The sequence below is a fragment of the Mustela putorius genome, unplaced genomic scaffold (genome assembly GCF_011764305.1).
Source record: "Mustela putorius furo isolate JIRA1106 unplaced genomic scaffold, ASM1176430v1.1 tig00003983_pilon_pilon_pilon, whole genome shotgun sequence".
NCBI classification, from domain to species: domain Eukaryota; kingdom Metazoa; phylum Chordata; class Mammalia; order Carnivora; family Mustelidae; genus Mustela; species Mustela putorius.
The window spans coordinates 3,576,699-3,603,040 of NW_025422123.1; the positions used below are offsets into that span (position 1 = coordinate 3,576,699).

At 39.7% G+C, this 26,342-nt stretch overlaps 1 protein-coding gene across 4 annotated transcripts in view; it reads right to left on the reverse strand.

The window, feature by feature from the left end:
* STK38 (serine/threonine kinase 38) overlaps window positions 1-23,643 on the reverse strand; it is a 40,603-nt gene extending 16,960 nt beyond the window's left edge. For 3 of the 4 annotated variants that reach the window (XR_006604118.1, XM_004740049.3, XM_045071140.1), the window contains exons 1-6: window positions 23,344-23,643; window positions 18,687-18,822; window positions 7,156-7,207; window positions 6,157-6,279; window positions 4,283-4,366; window positions 479-602 (exon numbers count right to left, since the gene is read on the reverse strand). Coding sequence is in view for 3 of the 4 variants with exons in the window: in XM_004740049.3 (XP_004740106.1) it covers window positions 479-602; window positions 4,283-4,366; window positions 6,157-6,279; window positions 7,156-7,207; window positions 18,687-18,817 (514 nt within the window). In the remaining variant the exon portion in view is untranslated. Of the gene's footprint in view, window positions 1-478; window positions 603-4,282; window positions 4,367-5,632; window positions 5,651-6,156; window positions 6,280-7,155; window positions 7,208-18,686; window positions 18,823-23,343 lie in introns of those variants that run through there. The other variant, XM_045071141.1, reaches the window with a different exon arrangement.
* Window positions 23,644-26,342: the final 2,699 nt, after the last annotated feature.

Sequence of the window (26,342 nt, forward strand, 5' to 3'; positions counted from 1 at the left end):
AGTTATGTAAAACTTGAATTCTCAGAAATGAGAAACTGTTTCTGGCTACTAATATAGGTAATGAGAAAGTCACTCCTTATTATATAAAAGTTACAGAAAAAGAAACAAAAAAGTTGAAGCAAAGAATGTAATAGCTTCAATTCGGTCACCTGAGTAATTGATTATACATGATTCCCACTGACAGGAGAGCAGGCAGAGTCCCTATTTTATTCCTATATATTGAAAAAGAAAAAGAAAAGAAAGAAATGTCCATCTGAAATCATGAGAATGAATGAGAAGGTTACTTTTATGGCACTAAGAATTGTAGAAAGGCACCCCAGCACAAGACAGGTTACTGACCTCCTTTACAGACCTAAAAAAGATACAGAAAGCAACTTTGTGAGCACGGTTAAAAGTAGAAAGGAGGGTTAATTGACGTGAGAGTGAAAGAAATTACAGAACAAAAAGGAAAAATGACCTTTCATCGTCAAGTAATTACCTCCAGGCAGGAACTCCATGATTAGGTAGAGGTTTAGCTTATCCTGAAAACTATAGAACATTTTCACAACCCACAAACTGTCTGCCTCCACTAGAATGTCACGCTCCGCACGAATGTGGCCAACCTGGAGGTATACGCATTTGATTAATAACAAGCCTTGCTCTGCTTTATTCGACTGTATATTTGTTTAAACAATTTAAATACTGTTTGAGTATTAAATTGTGATGACGTAAAAGATCTAATTTGTGCTCAGGCAAACTTAAGAACTCAAAACGGAAAACATTTGACTTGAAGGTATTCATTCATGAACACCTGAGAGATGAAAGGCTTAAAAAAATAACACAATGAATGGCTGTAATGCAAACGGCAACTTTCGCAGTGCTAGAAATTGAACTTCTGATTAGTTAAAACTACCATTCTTTGGCACAGCTTTTTGTCCCAATAACCTTTTAAGACAAAAAGAAGTCCCCGAGATGAGACTCTCTAAACAAGTCTTGCCTTGGATCTGCAAGGTTATCTGCAAGGACAGCGCCCTGGTTGACAGTTCTAGAACACTACTCCACACCATTTGGTTCACTGCTGCACACAGAGTAAGGGCTCAGTTCTTACTAAGTTGAATATAAGAACATCTAAGAGAAGTTACGGATTCAAATTTCTGGTATTTCCAGTTTTCTGCTCTTATAAACTATCTAGCTAAGGAGACCAAGTTGCCAAAAATTTGGGAAAACTGGCAGAATTACTTCATTATAATAATATTTTATTATCAAATTTACCTTATCTATTTCAAATATGTAATAGTAATCAAAACACTGCTGCATGTTATCAAATCCCAACCCCTCCTTACATAAGTGTCATAAGATGCAAAGCTGGGTTCATCCATGTCTATGTTTATTAAGACCCAGTCCAATCCTTGAGAAGAGGTTTTGCTCTTAACATATGCTGCGGGGCTTGAGTTGTCCTCTATGTTTGGAGGTAAAGATGTACTAAAGCTCACAAACTTGCCCTTCTGTAGCAAACTCCGCCCCTGGTTGTTGTTTTATTTGCTACGATGTTCTATTTGCTTGCTTGTTTTATCGGAATCTCTTTAACAAAGTCAGGCACTTGCTCTTCCAGTTGGACGCAGCTCCCAGCCCTCTCCCATCTTACACATAAGCTGCCTTATTCTTTCTGCAGGCCTCAGGGCACTTGAGTTTACAGATTTCGGTTCCAAGGCTCTACTAAAATTGTTTAGGAACTTTTTAAATAGTTTCAATGTTGCAGAAAATTTCCACTTCGTACATCTTTACTTAGGGTATGAGGGTGGAAAAACGAAGAAAAGGGTGGTAAGGAACAGTGTTAGGAAATCAGGAAGAAACTGAGTAAGGGTAGATGTTTTTCCTCAGCTTTCATACAGAAGCAAAGTTTGGGGAAACAACAATGCCACCTGCTTGACTGCAGCTGAGGCCAAGCCCTGGGCATTAGCGGACATGAAGACCATACAAGTCAAACTCCCCCTGCCTCTGCTCTCCTGGCTGCAGAGAAGGCCTTTACTTTACTTGTCGCAGGGAGCCAAAGAAAAGGGGAGGGACTACTACTACCACTCATCAGTCACCCTGGAGGACAGAATGGTGACTGCCACATTCTCTGTTTGCCAAGGGGAAAGCTCTAGGTCACCTGTGCATACCTTGCCCTTCCTTCCTGGGCTGAAACAGCAGCTAGGAACCCCAAGAGTAGAGTGGAGTCAGGTAAATACAGAGTCAGGGAGGGAAGAACCAGAGGTACAACTCACATCAGAGCCTCCCTTTCCCTATTCTGTAAATATATAATGGGGTAGGGAGCTAAATGCTAGCTGCTCCCCTAAGTGCTAGAAAAGCAAAGATGAAAGTGTGTATTTTGTCCCATCCTAATATGATACTGGCATCACAACTGGGGTTTTCCTTTGCAATGTAAGAGAAACATGAAAAAAAAAAATAGCTAAATGCTGGTCTCTTATCCTCTAAAATTTATTATCCTTAAAAATTTCCACCCTATGGATCAGGATAACAACCTGAACTCTCAGTGAGTAGCTTTAATTCCTTTTCAGTTTAGTAAAAGCAAACAACAAAGGTAGGCACCTCTACCTACAAAAAATGAGGCTCTGAATCTAAACTTTGTCAGGCCCACTCAAAAGTGATGGATCTGCACTGGTCTACTTCCTGTCACACCCGACACAAACTATGCTTCAGAATGGCTGATCCAGGCAGCGTGTGGGGCCAGAGACTTTAACTGGACCACCCTGAGATCAAACCCACAGAGTCCAGCAGCATGGTGAGCTAACAATTCAGTTAATGCATTGTTTAAAATCCCATTCTCAGAGAAAGCCACTCTACTCTCATGTAGGAGAACTTTAGAAAATGATTTTGAAGAAAGTACAATATTCAAAAAACTATTTTTACACCCTATGCTTGGGATTGTCCTCTGTGACCCTGTTGGGCAACAGGCACACGCTATGAAGGATCAATAAGGAAAAGTCCTCATGCACACTTCTTTTTACAATGTGATTCTGAACACTAATTGTTTGATGAAGAAATGTTTTAAAAGCCTTTGTTTTAAAAAACTATAGGAAACAGGTCTTGTAAAAATAAACTTTACTTACGAAATACAAAATACAGTGACTAATCAATATAGTTTTACATTTCATTTTTCAAGACTAACTGAAACTCTTTCACTGCCTATACCCATTCCACACACTAATTTTAGATAACACATAAACAGGGCTGTTGAGCGTTCTGAATGGTGCCACCATTAGCATAAGCTAAGATGTCTGAAGGTTCACTGCCAGGGTATATGATACTCTCAACCAAAATTCCTGCGACTCTAAGTTTATGGGTAGTGTATGAAAATTGAAGAGAAAATAAAAACGCCAAACGGGGACTGAAACTTAAAAGGCAGAGAAGCCTCAACGATCATGTCTCAAGAGGCAGAAGGGACTGGCTGCAGAGCTGCTCTCCATTCCTGCTCTTGCACTCTACACCCAGAGCTCTCCTTGCCACAGGGTCTCTCTTTGCCCTCCTGGAGCATCTGATCCTTTACAGGACATATGCAGGCATCACCCACTACAATCTGTTCTTAAGCAAACTGCTCAATGAAATTAGATTTACAGAAATACAGCATTCTTGTTTTTAATATATTATCCAATATTAAAAATTTTATTTTGCATAAGGTACTTCTCATCTTATATATCTCTACTCAAAGTAGGTTTAGGTTTTAGAAAGTGCTCTTAATCCTTAAAAGAGAATTTGCACTGCTCTGCCGTTTGCATTAGATTTTTTTCAAATTCATTCAAAAAGAAGACTGGTCTCTCTTGGGTAGTAACGAGCTACTCAGAAGACCCAACTTTGGTTTGAGGGTACAGAATGAAGCATAGTAAGACACATTTTAGATTCCAAATTCCAAATTCTGGTTCCCAAGTCTCAGTTCCAAAGTATATATATACAATTTCTCTTAGCATTCAGTAGGAACATGCTACCACAGCAAGTGTGACCTCAAAAACAGGCTCCTCCTGACAAGCACAGTTTGTAATCAATTGGGAGACACAAACAACAGATGCTTCTAATAGGTTTTCAACTTTTAAAAGACCACACAACATAAGGCAGTACTTGTCCTTTTAAGATATATGTAACTGCTTCTTTGTTGGGAAAGAAAAGTAATATATGTATATTCACACATGACAGTGCTAAAGAAAACTGTAATAAGAAAATACATTTTGAATAAACAAAAAGAACAGTTTTAGATGACAAAAAATTTTATAAGTTGACTAAAATCACTGCTACAATTGTGGTTTACCTGCTCTTTTTCAAGCATATCTGCTTTACGTAGTATTTTCATTGCATATACATGCCCTGTATCTTTCTTCTGAACAAGCCGCACCTAAAAGTTATAAAAGAAATGCCGAGTCAAAAGTTCACAATGTCAAGCTAGTGCTTTCATGTACTACAAGAAATAATTTAAACCAAAAAAAGTATTACAATATTAATATAAGCAACCAGCAATAACAAAGCAGAAAAAAGTGCCTTTTAATGTTCCAAAATGGATATATTTATTATATACCATGAAGTCAGCCCTGGAAACATTCTCAAACATCTCCACATCTGAACAGCTTTGGCTCCCTAGCTGAACACATCAATCTAATTTAAAACCCTCACTTTCAAACTTAAGGACTCATTACACCCAAGGTACATGTCATCCAATCAGCTCAGAACCCTAAGGAAGTGATGACAACAATGTTTAATACAATAGCAAAAGCTCATGCATAGGAAAAATGTCTAGAAGGGAAAAAACCCTAAAATGTATAATTAGGGAAATGGGGTTTTTGCAGTTTTCCTTTCTCTTTTTTATCTTCCAATGTTTTGAGAAAGAACAGGTAATTTTATGATGAAAAGAAAACTAATGGCCTACAAATCCAAAGACAAACCTCTTGGCAAGTCCCTGCATACCACCCCCCCCCCCCGCACCACACCCCCTTCCCCAATAAGTAAGCTTTCTTCTCCCTGCACTTTCTTCAGTTTTTCCTGACTGAGTCCCATGTCCCTTCCTCCCTGAACAGAAAGCCCTTTTAGATGTGGTACTGTACCTTTCCCTCTCCCCACAAGCCAACAGGGATTCTGAACACTGAGGGATCAATTTAATCTTTCACTTGTGCCTCTAAGTTCGTTGCTCACATTTCCCCTAGGTATGGCTTTTTAATAATATGCTGCTCCTTTTATACAAAGTTAATGAAACTATTGCATCAGTAAGCCGTTCACTTTGGGTGTTTTCCTTTAATGAAGATGACCTTGCACGGGCTCATTCAAACCCTCCCCAACAGACTGCCCTTGTGACTAAGCAGGATGCGTCTACAGGACCAGGTGGGATAAAGTGGCAAATGCTTTTAACTCTCTACCACTACCTGTATAACCCATTCTTATAAATTCTGTTTCCTAGGGCCATCATTAGAGCAATAGCAATCTGAGGGGAAGAAGGGTGGAGATATGCTGTTAGTTTGCTCCTGGAGAGGCAATATGATCCTAGGAAAAGCGAGAGCTTTAAGTTCAGGAACTCCTTTAAGAAACAAAGCAAATGGGCAAAGGGGGAAAAAAGAGAAAGAGGCAAACCAAGAAACAGACTCTTAACTACAGAGAACAATCTGATGGTTACCGTAGGAGAGGCGGGTGGGGGGGATAGGTGATGGTGATTAAGGAGCACACTTGTTGTGATGAGCACCAAGTAATTAAAAACTAAAAAGAAAAAAAAAAAAAAAAAAATCAGGAACTCCTGGGCCCAACTTCTGGTACTGCTGCTCACTGGTTGTGTGACAATGGAACATTATATATCCCCCCTGAGTCTTAATTTCATCATCCATAAAATGAGTTATTGTCATGATTGTAAGGGAGAAGCACTCAGTAGATAATAAGTATTGATTTCTTCTACCTTTCAACTCTCCCTCTAGATCAATACTTAGAGCATCAACACCATCTCTGGCAAAACAGAAGAACAATCAGAGACCTGGGACAGTGGAGGGGGAAATAAAGGACAGATGGAGCAGTTACGAGGTGGGGCTGGCATGCCTGACCCACCTACCCCATATTGCAGATCTATCAACAATCAAGAACTCACGGGATGTCAGCAGCTTCAGAGTTGTGTGGTATTTTTATATCTGATAAATAGCTGTGGTTTTTTACCTCACCGAATGCTCCTCTGCCTATTACTTTTAAGGACTCAAAATCTTCCAATCCAAGTCTTGTTCTCTTCAAACGAAGAAACTCTGTTTCCTTCCGTGCATGCGCTGACCTCCTCAAACGCTTCTAATGTTTAAAGGGAGAGAGAAGGGGAGGAGCTAAAACTGCAACTTCATAGCAGTCTTAATTTCAAATGGGAAAGCAGGACCAAGCGGACTAAGTAGAACCTTCTGAACCCTTAAGAAGTCACATCTCTCCTCGCCAGCCTTTGGACACAATAACCAAACCATACCGAACAGACAAGTGCCTCCTCTGAGGACTCTGACCAACCTAGTTTGGCAATCAACTATCCTAACTTTTCTAAAGAAGGAAGAATAAACAATCAGTATTTTTCTTTAAACTTCTATAAAATAAAAGGGTATAGGGTTTTCTCTAATTTCCCTCTGGGTTTAGTTTTTTTTTATACATTGGAGTTCATTTTATGCTCTATATTTCCTACAAGTTTTCAGTATTTTTCACCATTTTCCTGAATTCTATGATTCATTCCTATTTTTGAAGGCATTTCCACTTTCAGTTCCTTGAATAGTTTCTTAACTGTATTTTCTCCTACCACGTCAGTAGACACTGGGAGGACTCATCTGAAGAGATATTTTGCCTGGATAATGATTTCAGAAATTTGCTCCACTCCTATCGAGACTTTTCTGTGATTTCCATAAGTATGCTATAATCTGTTGTTGTTGTTTTTTAATTTTAATGTGATCTCATCTCTTTCTTTTCTTGGAATTCTAAATCTAGTTAATTTATTACAACTGTGTCTAGATAAATCTTCCTCTCCCTGATACTTAGTAATGAATTTCTCCCTTTGCATGAGTACCTAAATCCAGAAATACATCAGCCCTCATAAATTCCTCTAAGCCAAGCACCCTATGTACCAAGGCTAACAACTTGCTGAACAAGATTTGCCAAGCTGGGTTCAAGGAAAAATTTCCCAATATGAATTACCTCTTCATCTTTTAGGCCTTCTTCTTCCATCACTTTCTCTAACTTCTTTTGTCTAAAAATAAAGATATTTGAAATAACAATTGAATACCTTTCTGAAAAGTCCATATAAACACAATATTTTTTTAATGGTAAAAACAGATAAATCTCAAGTGCTCATTAAAACAACAAATTAAAGGGTACCTGGGTGGCACAGTCAGTTGGGTTACTGCCTCTTGGTTTCAGCCCAGGTCATGATCTCAGGGCTGTGAGATGGAGCCCCACATTGGGCTCTGCGCTCAGCGTGGAGACTACTTGAGGATTCTCTCTCTCCCCCTCCCCACCACTTATGCACACATGTGCTCTCTCAAAAATAAATCTTTTTTTAAAAAACTACAGTTACTAACATAAGTGAAAAGATTCCCACCCTTTGTTAGTTCTGCATTTTGAAAAAGACCATATGTTAATGCAAGAAAGAATCCTATTTCAAAATGAAAAGTTCTCTCTCTTTTCTCAAGTATTTCCCCCTTAAACAAACCACAAACAGCTGGTGTTTGATAACCTCTTCTATCAGGGTGTCTCTCTCTCTCCCTGACTGAACTTCACTTCCTTTATTTTTATATCTTCCTGCTCCTCCCTGCCATAAGCAAAGAGCAATAAACAACAGTAAAGGCAGAATTCAGAGATTCAAGGGGAGAGGCAGGAATGATCAAAACAGGTGACTGTCACCACTATTAAAACTTAAAAGACTCTAGGGGCACCTGGGTGGCTCAGTGGGTTAAAGCTTCTGCCTTTGGCTCGGACTGTGATCCCAGAGTCCCAGGATCAAGCCCCTCATCAGGCTCTCTGCTCGGCGGGGAGCCTGCTTACCCCAACTACCCCGCCCCGGCCGCCTCTCTGCCTACTTGTAATCTCTGCCCAATAAATAAAAATTAAAAAAAAAAAAAAAAACTTAAGACTCTAAATTCCTGGAGTATTAAACCTTAAAAACTGTATCCAAGAATATTTTTTTATCTACAGTCTCATATTGATTTGATAGAACTAAAAGAAATAAGAAAAACTTCCTCAGAACTAATTCTATACAACATGCATTTTTTTCAGCATAGTAAGTGAAAGCATGCTGGCTGGGGTCTCTATCCCTTCCTTATCAGCGTTTCAGGTAACAGGCAATGTGGGCAGGACAGGGAAGAATGACAGTAGGAATATAGGGCTCCTGAGTGCTGCAGTCAGTTGAGGGACCGCCTCTGGATATTTGGCTGGTGTTGTGATCTCAGGGTCATGGGATCAACCCCAAGTCAGGCTCTGCACTAGGCACACAGTCTGCTTAAGACTTGCTCTCCCTCTCCCCACTGTGTACCCTGTCTCTCTTCCTTATCTCTCTTTCTAAAATAAATAATAAATCTTTAAAAAAAAAAAAAGGAAAGAAAGTAGGGAGTACATGAAGCAATACCTTGAAGTCTAATGCAGGGAGGCATGCAGCACTTCAAATGTCACACTGAAAGGCCTGGCTCTTAGTGTGGAAACAACTAAGAGCTCCAAGGGTTTGTGTGTAAAGGAGTGATGTGAAGAGGTTTCTATTTTAAAATGACAGCCAGCAGTAAGGAGCTGAAAGACTGGCAGGGAAAGTAACTGACAAAGACTGAAGCAAACTAAAAGCTCTCATAATGATTCAGATACGGAGTCCAGATCTGGAACAAGGGCTGGAAACCTAGAATGCAGTGAACAGAGGGACTATAAAGATGACTAAATGGCAGGAGGCGTCAAAGGAAAAATCTTAGACTTTCTTGTGTGGGAGGATAATGATGCTGCTAAATGAGAAAGGGAAACACAGAGAAAGGACCACAAGAAGATAATGGGTTTTATTTGGGTCAATAAATAATTATTGCAATAACAGCAATTAGTTAAAATTAAAAGCATGTTAGAAATCATATTACAAGTCTACAGTATCAGATGATACATATCAAGTTGAGTCTAAGCTCTCAGGAAGTGAAAAGATCTACTCTGACCCTGTTGGGGGGATGGGGGGAGCACTTCCGTGGCTTCCAGCCTGCCTACTTCTCTGGGTTTCCAGAATATTTTGTGATATGCATCTTTGTTTGCAAGTATATTGGAGGGGTAAGGCTGTACTTACTGTTGGCATTTTCAGGAATATATGCTAATTAGTTGAAGTAGAGAAGAGTAAAAAGAATCAAAGATAACATCAATAACTCAACCATGGTTAGCTCTTTTTATGCCTCGAATATCAAACATCATCATACTTTCTGACTGTATTCTTTTGAATGATCACACCAGATTGAGCTAGAAGTCCAATGTGCTATCATACAATGTGTGTTCTAGAGATGGCTGCTTCTAACTCTATTTTAAATCTCAATTCAAACTAAAAAGTAGCTTGACTGCAAGTGTAAATTATTAAATTGCTTTCTGAACCTACCTGAGAGTAAAGTTATCAGAATCAACTCCTTGAACACAATCAGATTCTTCCATTAGAAAAAGTATCCAGAAAAAGCCTATCATGCAGAATTATCCATAGTAATGATTCATTGGGTCTAAGCCAATGAAGACCTTAAAGACACCCAAAATGGCAAGGATAGCCTGAAATGAGGCTTACAAGTGACAACCTCTGTGAGATGACACCAAGAAATTACTGTTAACTTTGTTAGATTCATGGTGGCATTGTAATTATACAAGGAAATGGCCATATTTTTAGAGATGTACACTTAAGTACGAAGGACTGAAATGACAGATGTTTGAAATTTGCTTTAAAACACAACAGGAAGAAAAAATAAAATAGAACAAATTTAACAAAATCTTGATAATTACTGAATCCGAGGGCTGACTATGGGAGTTCACTTTATTAGTCTTTCTGTGTGTGTGTTTAAAAGTGTTCATAAGGAAAAGGAGGGCAGGCCCCTCCATTGGTTGGTCTCTGATCAAAGATCCTTTGACGAAGCCATTCTTCCACACAACTCCAATGTTCCCCAGAAGAATTCTGGGAGAGAGACTGGCCACTTTCACGCTTAGAGGCCACACCCGACCTCACCTCATTACTTTCCATGAGCTCTATTAATTTGCATGTGAGCTCACTTCTCACAGAAGACAGTTAAGATTTTTGGAAGGCAAGGTTCATATCTGAATCCTCCTTCTCCACGAAGAATAGTGCTTTGTACACAGCAACTTTATAAAATGTATGTCGCCAAATGGCGGATGGGAGGAGGGATCACAGTGTGTAATAATGTGCAGACACATTCATGACTATGTGTGTAATTAGCCCCCTTTGCTAATATTAAATTCACCTCACAGCACAGCTTGGTCAGCTTGGTTCAGAGGCTGCAGGGATAGAAGAAAAGGGCTAGTGAATTCCACAAGAGCTGACCAGACAATATTTCTCATTTGAAATGATGATGAAAATCAATGAAATGATGATGAAAAATTAAAAATGAGGGAAAACAGTACAGAAATAATCACTGTCATTTTCATGCTCAAAACAGAAAATTCTCAAGAAATACCCTAAAAATGAATTTAACACAGATTTTTTTTTAAATCTCAACAAATTGGGGTTCCTGAGTGGTACAGTAGAGTAAGTGTCTGACTCCTGGTTTTGATCTCAAGGTCATGAGATCATGCTGGAGTCAGTTCCCCGCTTGGAGCTGAATCTGCTTGTCCTTCTTCCTCTGCCCCTCCCTACTGCTCTCTTAAAAAGAAAAAATCCAACAAATTACTTTGGTTTGACTGATGTATCTAGTCAGTGAATAACATTCAAAGGTCAAGACTTGCTCATCTCTGGGACTTAAATAATACTGACACTTGCTCACTAATAATAATCACATATTGCAACTCAGTATCAGATCAGACCAAACACAGACACAAGAAAACCTGGGTAAAAATACCTAAAAGGAGGGCACCTGGATGGCTCAGTTCATTAAGAAACTGCCTTCGGCTCAGGTCATGATCCTGGAGTCCAGGGATCAAGTCCCACATCAGGCTCCCAGCTCTACAGGGAGTCTGTTGCTCTCTCCGACCTTCTCCCTCTCATGCTGTCTCTCAAAGAAATAAAATCTTAAAAAAAAAAAAAAAATACCGAAAAGGAGTAGCAGACAGTGCTGGTTCTCAGTGGGTAAAATGTAGGAAAGTTTTTATTTGACTTGGGGGCTGGAGAGGAGGGAAGCATACCATTATTTCCCATTAAATTGGATTTTTGTGGCTTTAATTAATCCACCGAAATAGTATTCATGAAGAACAGAAACAACACAGAATATTTTATAAGAAAAAAATGTCAGCTTTCTCAGTTTTGATTTCAGATTGCTATAAATTATTTTTTGCATGAATAATTCGGCAAACATCAATATTTACTGGATACCTAGCATCACATAAGAGAGAGAACAGAAGAATTGCTATAACTAGATAACCTTACCATCAGAGGCAAAACAAAGATTAAATGAAGAAGATAAACTTGCACTCCTGAGTGGGTTCAGTTGATAGTCTACCAGTAGCATTACCAGGAGACCATCAAACAGACACCCGACTTAGGGGGCTTAATTGTTTATAAATAGATCAATAGAACTTGCTATAATGTTTCTAAACTCACTGAATGTTCTCATATTCTACTTCTATACAGGAAAGCATTCCTAAATGATTTTTCTTCTTTCTTCTACCTCTAAGCTTTGGCTTCATCTCCCCTGTCATTAAGTACTTTGTTTCAAATATAACCTAGTATTCTACTATAAATGGAACAATGCAAAAGGTGCATATGTGTGGAATAAATATTAGAGATTTTAAAGGAATCCAGACAAGGCATATATATTAAAAATTTATATAACCTAATCTCAAAATTTACTAGCCCAATACTTATTTCAAACCACTCATCACATACTAGTGATATACTCATAATAAAATGTTTATCATTGTCTCATATTATTTAGACTCTGCTTGTTTATCAAGGTTCTATGACATTTCCACCCATAACATGAAAAAGCCTGAAAGTCCATTTCTTATAGGCTTGGGTTTTTTCCTTTTTCTTCCGTCCTTCCTTCCTTCCTTCTCTTTTCTTTTCTCTCTTCTCTTCTCTTCCCTTCCCTTCTCCTTCCTTCCTTCCTTTCTTTTTCTTTCTTTAAGTAGGCAATGCGGGGCTTAAACTCAGAACCCTAAGATTAAGACCTGAGCTGAAATCAAGAGTCAGACACAATCAGCTGAGCCATCCAGGTGCCCCATCTAACAATTCTTTTTCTTTTTTTTTTATTCTACTTATTTATTTGACACAAAGAGAGGGCACACAAGCAGGGGGAGTGGGAGAGGAAGAAGCAGGCTTCCCGCTGAGCTGGGAGCCCAAGCCAGGCTCGACCCCAAGACCCTGGAATCATGACCTGAGCCAAAGGCAGACACTTAAAGACTGAACCACCCAGTACCACCATGATATAACACTTATTAATAACATAAACAAAACCATATGTCATATTGTTCCTAGAGAATGTGATAATATATTAATAATGAACCATAAGGCAGAGCCAGTAGGATTAAAAACCAACTATTATTAAATAAAACAAGGTTCAGTTGGTTGAGAATCCAACTCTGGGTTTCGGCTCAGGTCATGATCTCACAATCGTGGGACTAAGCCCACATCAGGCTCTGTGCTCAGCGCAGAGTTGGCTTCAGATTATCTCTCTTCCCTACAGCTCACACGCATGCTCATTCTTTCTCTCTCAAATAAATAAATAAAAGCTTTTTAAAATAAACAAATAAATTGGGGTGCCTGATTGACTCAGTTGGTTCAGCATCTGGCCCTTGGTCTCAATTCAGGTCATTATATCAGGTTCTTGAGATAAAGCTCTACATCCGATTCCATGCTAAATACAGTCTGATTCTTGCTCCCTCTCTCTGGGCCTCTCCCTGCTCATGTTTGTGTGCTCTCTAAAATAAAAATAAATCTTTAAATAAATAAAAGAAGTAACTTAATCAGAACTCAGAGTATTTGTTTTGTGACTACAACACCAGAAACTCTGATTTCAATAGAGTGGTTGTATTAAAAAGAGCTATCTCGTAGTGAAAAGAAGGGCCATCCGTACCCCAATGTTTATAGCAGCAATGGCCACAGTCGCCAAACTGTGGAAAGAACCAAGACGCCCTTCAATGGAGGAACGGATAAGGAAGATGTGGTCCATATACACTATGGAGTATTATGCCTCCATCAGAAAGGACGAATATGCAACTTTTGTATCAACATGGATGGGACTGGAAGAGAACACGCTGAGTGAAATAAGTCAAGCAGAGAGAGTCAATTATCATATGGTTTCACTTATTTGCAGAGTGTAACAAATAACACGGAGGACATGGGGAGATGGAGAGGAAAAGGAAGTTGAGGGAAATTGGAGGGGGAGATGAACCATGAGAGAATATGGACTCTGAAAAACAACCTGAGGGTTTTGAAGGGGCAGGGGGTGGGAGGTTGGGGGAGCCAGGTAGCCAGGTGGTGGGTATTATGGAGGGCACGCATTACATGGAGCACTGGGTGTGGTACAAAAAACAATAGACACTGTTACGCTGAAAAGAAATTAAAAAAAAAAAAAAAAGCTATCTATCTCCACTAGCATGCCTACATATACACTGTGCAAATTTATTTTTGAATTCCCCATCTTCCTAAACAGGGCACTTACAGGCACTTGTCTATTTCAATAAGCAGCAGCTAGCTGTACAATATTTTGCTATTCCACATACAGCTCTGCATATTTAAAGTCTAATCATGAGTTACATCCTCTTGAAAAATGTGCCTGCAAAAGCCCTTATCAAAATATTAGCATATCAAATCTAGCAACATTAAAAAGAATAATACATTATGATCAAGATGGTTTTACCCCAGGAATGCAAGGTTAGTTTAAGATGCAAAAACTCAGTCCATGTAATTCATCATATTTTTTTAAAGGTTTTATTTATTGATTTGTCAGAGAGAGAGAGACTGTGAGAGAGGGAATACAAGCAGGGGAAGCGGGAGAGGGAGAAGCAGGCTTCCCGTGGAGCAGGGAACCCAATGCAGAGCTCAATCCCACGATGCTGGGATCATGACCTGAGCTGAAGGCAGACACCCAAACGACTGCACCACCCAGGCACCCCTGTAATTCATCATATTAATAAAATAAACAATGATGCAAAAGGGGATGCAAAAAAATTATTTGACAAAATTCAACATCCACTCTAGTTAAAAACTCTCAGCCAACTAGGAACATAAGAAAACTTCCCCAACCTACAAAGGACATCCCTGAAAAACCTACAGGTAACATCACAACAAAGAGTGAAATATTGAGTGCTTTCACCCTTCAATCAGGAAGAAAACGAAGCTCTCTAGTCTCAACCACTTAGATTCAACATTGTACCTGATATCCTAGCCAAACCAATAAGGCAAGAAAAAGAAAGAAAAGGTGTCTCTTACTCTCACAAAACAAACTGAGGGTTGCCAGGGGTGGGGTGTTGGGTTATGGACACTGGGGAGGGTATGTGCTATGGTGAGTGCTATGAAGTGTGTAAAGCTGACAATTCACAGACCTGTGCCCCTGGGGCTAATAATACATTATATGTTAATAAGAAAAAAAAAGAAAGAAAGAAAGAAAAAAAGAGAAAAGGTGTATAGATTGGAAAAGAAGAAGTAAAACTCTCTATTTGAATATGACGTGATTGTTTATACAGAGTATCCTAAGGAATCTACAAAAGAAGTTGGTAAAATAAATAAATTAGCAAGCTACAGGATTTAAGGTCAGTATACAAAATTCAGTTCTATTTCCATATACTAGAAGCAAATAATTGGAAAAATATTTTTAAATGTCCACTTAAAGCAGCATCAAAAAAAACCCCAAAATACTAGCAACAGAAGAAAAAAATAACATGTAAGATCCCCACACTAAACACTACAAAACACTGATGAGAAAAACTAAAGACTTAAGAGAATGGAAAAATATAGCATGTCCATGCATCAAAGATTCAATTCTGTTAAGATGTCAGTTCTCCCCCAAACTGGTCTATAGATTCAATTATAATCATAATCCCATCAAGCTTTCCTCTAGAAATTGACAAGCTGATTCTAAAATTTATATAAAAATACAAAGAACCTAGAATATCCAAAATAATCTTGAGGGGGAAACCCAAAACAATTAAATTTAAGACTTACACTAACTAGATGACTTCAAAACTTACCACGATACTAGAGTAATGAAGTGTGATACTGCCATAGGGACAAAAAGATCAGTGAAAAGAGAACAGAAAACCCAGAAATCAGGCCCTAGTTGGTTCAGTCAATAGAGCATGTGACTCTTGATCTAGGGGGAGTAAGTTCAAGCCCCACAATGGATGTGGAGATTACCTAAAAAAATCTTTAAAGAAAGAAAAAAGAAAGGAAGAAAAAAAGAAACCCAGAAATACACACACCTTACATGATATTTGATTTTTGACAAAGGTGCCAAAGAATCTAATGGGGAAAGGAAATCTTTGCAGCAAAGGGTACTAAAACAACTGGATATTCATAACAAAAATAAATAAATAAAGCTCAACCCCCATCTCACTCACTTATTAATTCAAGATGGATCATAGAACTAAATGTAAAAACTAAATTATAAAACTTCCCGAAGAAGATACAAAAGAATATCTTTATGACTTGGGGGCAGAAAAGTTTTACTATAAAAAAAATTGCCAAATTAGATTTCTAATTTAAAAACGGAATTTAAAATTTCTGCTTATCCGAAGACACTATAAAGAATGAACAGGAGGGGCATCTGGATGATTCATAGGTTAAGCCTTCTACTCTTGACTTTGGCTCAAGGTCATGACCTCAGAGTTATTAGATTGAGCCCTGTGTTGGTCTCCAAGCTCAGCACAGAGACTTCTCAAGATTCTTCCCCCCGCCTTCCCCTCAGCACGTGCCTGCGCGTGTGCTCTCTCTCTCATGCATGCTCTCTCACTCTCTCTCTCTCAAATAAATAAAATCTTTAAAAAAGGGGGGGGGGGACACAGACATTTTGTTAGCAAAAATGTAAAGCAATTGGAAGTATCACACAAGGCTGATGATATTATGGAAAAAAGTCTAGCAGTTTCTTATAAAACTAAACATACACTTATGTATACTTATGGTCCAGTAATTCCACTCCTAAATATTATTTACCCAAGAATTGAAATCAAATGCTCACAAAAAGATTTATACACAAATGTTCATAGAAGCTCATTCAAAAGAGCCCAAAACTCAAAAAAGCCCAGATGTTTATCAACAGAAGAATGTAAAAACAGAGGTATAGTTAGAAAACAGAATGGTACCCAGCAATATAAAAGAACAAAGTATTGACACAATAGCAACATGGGTGAACCTTGAAAACATCAGGCTGAGTGAAAGATGCCTTACTCAAGTGAGTACTTACTACATCAATCTGCTTACATGCTTCATTTATATGGAACAGGCAAGAGTAATCTATGATAGAAACAAAATTCCAACAAAATCTATGATAGAAACAAAATTCCAACAGTGGTTGCCTGAGTTTGGAGGAATGTCTCCAGAAAGCAAAGGACTTTCTGGAATGATGGTAATGGTCTAAGTCTTGATAGGAGTTTAAGTTCTACAGGTATATACATTTGTCAAAACTCATTGACTGGTACCCTTCAGATTGTGCATTTCAGATGGAACCCCACACTATGTGTAGAAATTACTTTAAAAAAAAAAAAAAGAAGAAGAAGAAGGGGCACCTGGGTGTGGCTCAGTGGGTTAAATAAAGCCTCTGCCTTCAGCTCAGGTCATGATCCCAGGGTCCTGGGATCAAGCCCCGAATTGGGCTCTCTGCTCACTGGGGAGCCCTCTTTCCTCCCATTCTCTCTGCCTGCCTCTCTGCCTACTTGTGATCTCTCTCTGTCAAATAAATAAATTAAAAAAAAAAAAAAAAAGAGGGGCACCTGGGTGGCTCAGTTGTTAAGCCTCTGCTTTTGCTCAGGTCATGATCTCAGGGTCCTGGGATCGAGCCCCGCATCGGCCTCTCTGCTCAGCAGCAGTCTGCTTCTCCCTCTCCTTCTGTGCTCTTTCTCTCTCTCTCTCAAATAAATAAATAAAATCTTTACAAAAAAGAAAAAAAAAAAGGAAAAAACACAACTAGAGGAAGACTGTGCATTTCACCATATGCAAAATTCACACTCTCTTAAAAAAATATATATATAGAGAGAGAGAGAGAGAGATACAGAGATATATATAAAGAGAGCGAGCGAGTGAGCACAGACATATTACAGAAGTAAAACATAATGACACCTCCAACATATTTTGTATGTATGTGTGTATTTTAAGATTTTATTTATTTATTTGACAGAGAGAGATGGGAGAGAGGGAATACAAACAAGAGGAGCAGGAAAGGGAGAAGCAGGCTTCCCACTGAACTGGGAGCCCAATGAGGGGCTTGATCCCAGAATCTGCAATCATGACCTGAGCCAAAGGCAGAGGCTTAACAACTGAGCCACTCAGGTGCCCCACCAACATACTTTGAAGCAAGTAAAAAATTAGGATGGTTTAATGAATGGATAGAGAGACGGATAGATGAATACATAATACAATAATGAATGACAATTATATAATCTAGATGATATATAAAAGGGTATTCAGCATATTAATCCAGTTTTTCTGCATATTTGAATATTTTCATAATAAAATGTTGGGAATAAAATTTCAATTACGAATTACTACATGAATAGTGTACATTGGATCAATAACAACAGGTGCCAAGTGATTAAGTGATCACTCTGTGAGAAACACTATGGTGGTGACTCACATTCGTTATGTATAATCCCCAGAGCCAATATTGCAAGGAAAGTATTATTCCCATTTTCCAGATAGGAAACTGATACACAGAAAGACTAAGAAACTGGGGGGCTTAGTGGGTTAAGCCTCTGCCTTCGGCTCAGGTCATAATCTCAGGATTCTGGGATCCAGCCCCGCATTGGACTCTCTGCTCAGCATGGAGCCTGCTTCCCCCTTTCTCTCTGCCTGCCTCTCTGCCTACTTGTGATCTCTCTCTCTCTGTCAAATAAATAAATAAAAAGTCTTAAAAAAAAAAAAAAAAAGACTAAGGAACTTATTCCAGACGCAGACAGCTCCTAAATGATAAAGGCAGGATTCTAAATCCAAGTCTGATTCCGTAAGGGCTGCTCTTTCTGTTACATCATTCTGCCTTAACAATGAATCCAAGGATTTGGCCCAATTAATTTTTTTATACTACTGTGGAATTTTGTGGGGTTTTTTCCCCTAAGAATTAATTTTAAGTAACTTCTGCACCCAATGTAGGGCTCAAACTCACAACCCCAAGATCAAGAGTTGCATGCTCTACCAACTGAGCTGGCCAGGGACCCCTGTGCTACTGACTAGTAATAGAAAGAAGTGTGTAAATAGCAAGGGCTTTGGAAATCAATGACACTGTCCTTCCTTTGTAATGGGATAGGCTATTACATGGCTGCTGCTATTCTTACCTCCTTTCAACGATGTTATGAATGTGTCTTATGATACTAGACACAAATGCCAAAACCATGACACAATTATCTCAAACACAGCCCTTTACCTCATTTCTCGTTCTTCATGTTGAGCGATAAGGTTGCTATAAAAATTCTCCAGTGTCACTTTGGTCATGGTCACCCTTTCCTTTGTGTGATTACTCATGGAGGAGCAAGGTGTTGAGCCTGTCATTGCCATGGCCGCTAGAAACAAAGAAAGACGTATTAGTTTTGGAGTTAGAATCCACCAATTATGCACTCTCCTAACTTACTGGTAGGAAAGTAAATTGGTGCAAGTTTTCTGGAAGACAAACATATAATATACAACAAAAGCCAGACAAACAGAATACTTGGTGAAAATAAATATACAGTAATGTCCTATGACCCAGAAATACCACCTCTAGGTATAAGGCCTAAAGAAATTGTCTCACAGACTCTTAAGAAATGCACAAACTTGTGCATTACAGGGGATGTTTATTATGCCATCATTTGTGTTACAGTAAGCTGAAGCGAATTCAGAAAGAAAATAAAGAAAATGCTGTGGGTGCACATAAAGAAATAATATGCAGCGGTGAGAAGCAAATCTATTTGTATCTAAAAGTGACATGAATAGATCTTTAAAACATATGTTGTAATTTTATTTATTCATTCATTTATTTATTTATTTATTCGACAGAGAGAGACAGCAAGAGAGGGAACACAAGCAGGGAGAGTGGGAGAGGGAGAAGCAGGCTTCCCGCCAAGCAGGGAGCCTGATGCAGGGCTCAATCCCTGCACCCTGGGATCATGACCTGAGCCAAAGACAGACACTTAAGGACTGAGCTACCCAGGTGCCACTTTATGCTGTAATTTTAAAAAGGAAGAGAACAAGATCACAATACCATAAAGGCAAATAAAGAATATATAACACAGACACAGTTTAATTCTTTGTCATCTAAGAATCTACATTGGAGAAATCAAAGACCCATAAGGATTCATACACGGGGGTTCAAAGTAGCACTCTGAACTTGAATATCCAACAATAGGAATGAGAAGTCCTATAGATAAATAATGAACAATTAAAATATGTTCAAATGTTGAACATCAGGGGAAATGTTTCCAATCCAAGTGGAAATAGGTCACAGAACAGTATACCATGATCTCAGTTTTATTTATGTGTTTACTAGAGGTGCACAGAATTATTTGAAATATGTATCAAGAGGTTACTAATGGCATAATTCCAGGCAATAAGAATGCAATAGATCATCTTACTCTTGTTTGGGCTTTTCCACATTTTATGTATTTTCTTCAATGAGCATGTACTATTATTTTTAAATTACCAATAATTTTTAAAGACTGTTTTTAAGTAATTTCTTCCCCCAATGTGGGGCTCGAACCTACAAACTTGTGATCTGTCTGTCAAATAAATAAATAAAATCTTTTTAAAATTTATTTATTTATTTATTTATTTATTTGACAGAGAACACAACAAGGCAGAGAGGCAGGCAGGGAGAGAGAGGGAGAAGCAGGCTCCCTGCAGAGCAGAGAGCTCAATGCAGAACTCGATCCCAGGACCCTGAGATCACGACCCAAGCTGAAGGCAGAGGCTCAACCCACAGAGCTACCCAGGTGCCCCCTGAATCATAATTTTAGTGATGGAAAGGATCTTAAAAACAAAAAACCCTAACTTCCTCGTTTTACATATGAGAAACTGATATCAACAAAGTCTAAATAGCTTATAGAACATTTTTTTCCCAAATTTAAATCTCATTTTCACCCAGATATTTTTGCCAGCCCATACTGTCACACTTGGCCAGACCATTCACCAATCTGGACTTGCTCCAGCATTGGCAATAATGCTCAATATTTTACCCTTATCATGCCTCCCTCCAACATGACCTGCCTCTAAGTCTGTCCTTTCGTCCCAATACAAAGCTGAGAAAAAATCAGGAGGGGCTAAGGGCCATTTTCAAAGATAGTACACTTTATGAAAAAGTTTCCTTAAGGTTCTTCCATTAATATTTAGCAGCTTTTTAAAACTATCTCATAGATTAAGGCTATTAAGGAATGTGCAAACACTTATTACTACTAAGACAAACTTAACATTAAGCAATTTTATTAAAAGATACTCAGGGAAAAATCATGTAAAATAATCCTTTCAGAGCAGAGATTCAAAATAAAGGCTCTACTTCAAGTATTTTTATTCATGAAATGCCAAAATTATCAGTAATAACAAATTCAAGAAAGTGAACTCAGCTCTACCTTACTATGTTATTTGTTACAATTTTATTTTTTATGGGGAAGTTTCTGCCAGTACCAAAGCAAACCCAAATATTTTTAGGCTATCAGAATTGTTTAAAGACCTCTGTTTTATGAAGCTTGGGTGTGGTTCCTTATTTGTCAGCCTGTACCCCCTCCACCCACAATGAAAACCACATGCACTCTAAGTCTGGTGAAATTTTCAAACCAGATTTAAAAACAAGTCTGAAGCAAGGGAGTGCTCTGTACTCCTCCCTTGTCTGAACATTTCTAGAGAACTTTTTATATATACATATATGTGGTTACATTTTAACAACTGAAATTATTCAACATAAAAATACAACTAAAGTATTTAAACCTACGACAACCAGTGCCTTTCATATCATAGGTGGTTAATAACAGTACGTTGAGCAACTTAATGATTTTTTAGTTGTCAACAAAACTAAAGAACAAAATTACATTTACGTTGGTTAGGTATATAAATCTGAGGTGGAGAAACTTTTTACTCATTTAACTCACTGGCATGGCTTTCTAAGCTTTTAAAAAGATCAACAGGAGATTAAGTGTACTCAAAGATGCTCATATAACAGATGAACAGATTTAGCAGAATGATTTTCGACCTTCACATAGTCTCTAATGTAATGGCAAAGGTTACACTATCCTTCCCTTTGACCTTTCTTCAAAACCTTCTCCTCCTTCCCTTCCTCCACTCATAAAAGGATTATCCTATTCTAATAACCTTCCATCAAAAGATACAATTACTATTGCCCTATAGTAATTTATAGCTTTACTGGGTCAACCAAGTACTTTTTATAAGAGGGCTTTCCGTCACACTTTTGAGAATTCAAGCCTTCATGCCCTGACCCACAGGCCATCAGAGGTCCCTTCCCTGTTTGTTTCATTCTCCACCTCTGCAGAATTAGGGAATAGGTAGGTAAGAAATTCTTAAAAGTTTTAAAATTTAAGAAAAGAATGTGGTCTTCAAAAATTAGGGATAGGTACTGCAAACTTATATAAAAGTAGATCAAATGAGGGGGCGCCTGGGTGGCTCAGTGGGTTAAAGCCTTTGCCTTCGGCTTGGGCCATGATCCCAGGGTCCTTAGATGGAGTCCTATGTAGAGCTCTCTGCTCATCAGGGAGCCTGCTTCCTCCTCTCTCTCTCTCTGCCTGCCTCTCTGCCTATTTGTGATCTCTATCTGCCAAATAAATAAATAAAATCTTTAAAAAGTAGATCAAATGAAAACAATTTTTTATTCAACCTAGATGGTTATCCTTGGTTGACTGACTTTACAACGGTACTGTTATCTCTATGAATACCCCTTCCCTCACCAATTCTTTATTTCTTTGTGACTGACAATCCAGTATCTTCCATTTGGGCAAGTGAACACCGATACGAGTCCTTAAGAATCATGTATCTTAATTTGTCCTCCTGAACTGTAAGCCACAGGAAAACAAGCACCTGTCTTAGAGTACTTTTAATATCCTTCTCCCATCTCATGCACAATGCTATGCACTTCGTAAGCACCTTATGAAAGATTTACTGAGAGCTAAGGACTACGAGGAGCTAAGAATATATGTATGTATCGTGGGGATAGAGCTGGGAGGTGAAGTTGTTTTCCATACAAAGTTGGAGAATAGAGTTCTGGTCCTGTTGTGAGTGGAGCCTGTAATCGTGGTGTTTGTTTTATGTTCAGGGAAATGACATCTACTGCCTGGCTAAGTCTAATTTAGAGCCAAGGTGAATTGAAAGGGAGAGGAAGCACAAGGTTTACCTCACGTCAACCTTCCTCTGGACATTTCAAAAACAACAAGTTTCTCTTTGTGCCTTTTAGTCAATTCAAAATGCAAACTGGGAGATCTGATCTCTCCACTAGCTGCTTCTGCACACTTTCTGACACAGACTTTCCTCTAAGTCCTTATCGACTTTCCTTTTCCACTCTCTTCTTGAAAAAAAAAAAAATCGTCACTCGATTTTCCTGTAATTTTAAGATTATTTGAAGCTCAGTACCCTAAGACTAACCATGGGGAAGGGGGCAGACTCCAAGGAACCACACCCCAAAACGAGCTTTGCACATCTCTGCCTCACACAACAGCTCTCAGGTTCTCAGAACCCAGAAAAAAGAAAAGAGGTGGACATTGGTAATGACTGAGATCCCAGAGGGGACTTGAGCGGACGCGGCGAGAAGACAAAGCTGGCAACACGGGAAAGAGAAGAGAGCCTGGCTCCCCGCCCCAACAGCACAAAAAGAAAGAAAGAATGGGGTGGGGAGCCTGAGACTGGGAGAAATGTGGCGAGGACCGACAGGGGAGCCTCTGGAAACCGGGAGAAGAGGGGAAGCTGTCAGTAGGCTGAGGAGAGCGGCCGCGGGGCCGTCAGGACAGGGCTGGTAAGAGGAAACCGGCGGGAAGGGAGAAACCCAAAGAGTCGGGCGGAGATGAGAGGGAGAGCCTGGGATGGACTGAAGACAGCGGCAGCAAGACACTCACCAGAGCCCCGTGGGTGGAAGAGCAGGGGGCGGCGGACAGCCGCAGACGCCCGCCCGGCCAGCGACCTCTCTCGACCGGCGGACAGGCGAAGCCCCAGTGGCAGCAGCCCGCGGACTAGAGGAGAGGTGGGGACGCGTTAGGGTCTCTGCGGTAGGGGTCGAGGGGGCGGGTGCGGGTAAGTACAACAGGAAGCGCTCCAACTGCCGGAAAAGACGGCAGCGCGAAGGGGCCAAGGCAGCCAAGTCCCCCGCCGCGTAGAGGGGCTGGCGCGGCAGCCAGAGGCCAAGACTGCGCAAGCGTGACTGCCCAGCGACGCGGCCGGGATTTTAGGACTGCGCGTGCGCGGCCGGGCCGCACCCACTCTCCCCGCCTTACCTGAACAGGAGGGGCCATGAGGACGGCAGAAGCAGGGGATGTGGAGCGGTCTTGGTGCCGCTAGGCTGGGCTCGGGGAAGGTACCCATTGTTTTCTGGTTTCTTTGTGTTTGCTTTATTTGGAAATAATTATAGACTCACAGAAAGCTGCAAAGTTAACACAAGGAAGTCCCTGTACCCATCACCCACCCAGCTTCCCTCATCGTCTTACATAACCACGCTACATTAGCAAAACCAGGAAACTGACATTGGCACAATACAACTAACCAGACCAATACCACTGACTAGATTACAGACCTTACCCAGATTTAACCAGTTTGCCATGCACTCATTTGTGCCTCTGTGTGAGTTGGCGTGCTCTCACTCATCTACAGCTCTATGAAATTTTATTACTTATATCGTCGTCCTCCCTGATTTTTTTTTTTAAGATTTTATTTATTTGACAGAAAGAGATCACAAGTGGGCAGAGAGGCAGGCAGAGACAGAGAGGAGGAAGCAGGCTCCATGCGGAGCAGAGAGCCGGATACGGGACTCGATTCCAGGACCCTGAGATCAGGACCGGAGCTGAAGGCAGAGGCTTAACCCTCTGAGCCACCCAGGTGCCCCCCTCCCTGATTTTTTATTATTGTAGCAATAAGACGGCTGGAGCCCTTGGTCCCCTCTTACTCTTCCTCAGTTTAAGGACTAAAATACCTTACTTGGGATCTGGAGAGCTCTCCTAATATCAGGCCATCAGGAGGGCATCCCAATGTGCACAGAAGAACCTGCTTTTCAAAGCTATGCAACCCTTAGTCTGTACCACCCTGGAATAAAGAGGACCCAAGCCTTTGCACGTTCATTCTTTCCTTGAGAATGGAGCAAAGTGCTCTTGACCAGGAAGTGTCAGACTCCTGTAAACAAAGATGAGTAAGATATGGTGACTGCCTGCCTTCAAAAGACCATGTAAGAAGCAAAATGTGCAAGTCATTTATTAGGGTGTTTTGTGCTAGTTTGGTGTCTCTCTCTTGAGTTACTGTAAGACTATAGAGCTTGGTTTTCCCTTCAAGCTTGGGGTCCTGGGGTTTGTTTCTTTAATGGTCTTAAAAACATAGGCATTCCTTGACTGCTTTTATCTTCCTAAACTTCAAAGTTCAGTTTCCTTTTGTCTCACCTCAAACAAAAACCACTTCAGCCTTCATTCTCTCTGCCCAAAGGCCCTTCTTCCCCAACACCTTTTGTTAAAGTCCTACCTGTCCTTAATGACTTAATAACAGTAGGAGATGTTTGCATAGTGCTTTTCAGTTTGGAAAGCCCATTCTCTTAGTTAATCTAGTTCATCCTTACAAGTCTTTGGAGTCTTTGGCAGGTCACGCAGGATGAGTTTTTACACATAAAGTAACTAACACTCAGAGAAGCATAGTGACTTGCCTGAATTGTCACAGCTAGTAAAACAAACAGCAAAGAGAGGAGTCCCATTTTCTGGTTGCAAATCCAATGTTCTTTCTGCTTTCCCCTTTCCCCAGCTGAAACCTTATCTTTTCCTTGGAGACTTCCCAGTTTTGCAAGAAGCATCTCATCCTCTATTCTCTATCATTCTGTATGAACTTATCTGTACCCTAATTCTAATAAACACTAAGGTTTTCCTCAAAATAACTCAGCCAGAATAAGCTGTTCTTCTCTGGTAGACTCCCTTGTGGCCAGGAAGTAGGCACAAAACCTAAATGGCACCAGTCACTTATACCCACCTCAGACTGTGAGTTGGAAGAAGTGAGCGTGATCTGACCCTGCACCCATGGGACTGGACTTTATTTGCTTCCCTCTGCTACTGGTGTTGTTGGATCGTGTCGTTATTATAAATGCTGATCTTTTGTTCATCATGCATCTTTTGCATTAATTTTTATTTTTTAAACACTGCATTAAAATATTATTTTGTTTACTGAGTCTTTTGCCACCCTCATAAATCTTACGTAGTATGTAGACATCCATATATAGACACTCCAAGGGAAGTGTCTTGCTCTCCACACCCTACTCCAGACCCTGAAAAGATCACTCTGAATCCATTCTGGTCAGAGTGTAGCTGTTCCATATAGCTTCTAGAAACCTTCATAGAGGTCTCAGACCAGAACTGTGACACATGGCCACCCTTCTGGGGAGAGCAAATACTCAGCTTTTTAAATATTCTGTAATGGAGGCTAGCAAAAAAGAAAGGGAGTGAAAATGGTTATTGGGTGACCCCACCAATAATGTTTGCCATGGAGTATATATAACTATGCTGTTCTCTTTTAATCTAACTCTCCAATCTAAATGGAGAATGACATATTGCAGGATTTTTTTTTTAAGTTTGTTTTCTTTAGTAATCTCTATAACCAATGTGGGGCTTGAACTCAAGACCCCAAGATCAAAAATCACATGCTCCTCCAACTAAGCCATCCAGGACCCTTATCAATTGACTTCTGGTTAATGGTAACACGAAACAGAGTCAATCCCTTTATATTTTCTATTCTATATTATCTCTGTCCTCATATAATTATAACTATAATATAATTCACCTAATCAAGATTCTCAGCTTGGTGGGGCTTTTTTGTGTGTATGTGTCCTTTTTTGCCACAAAGTATGTGTTCTTTTCATTAATCATACAAATAACTT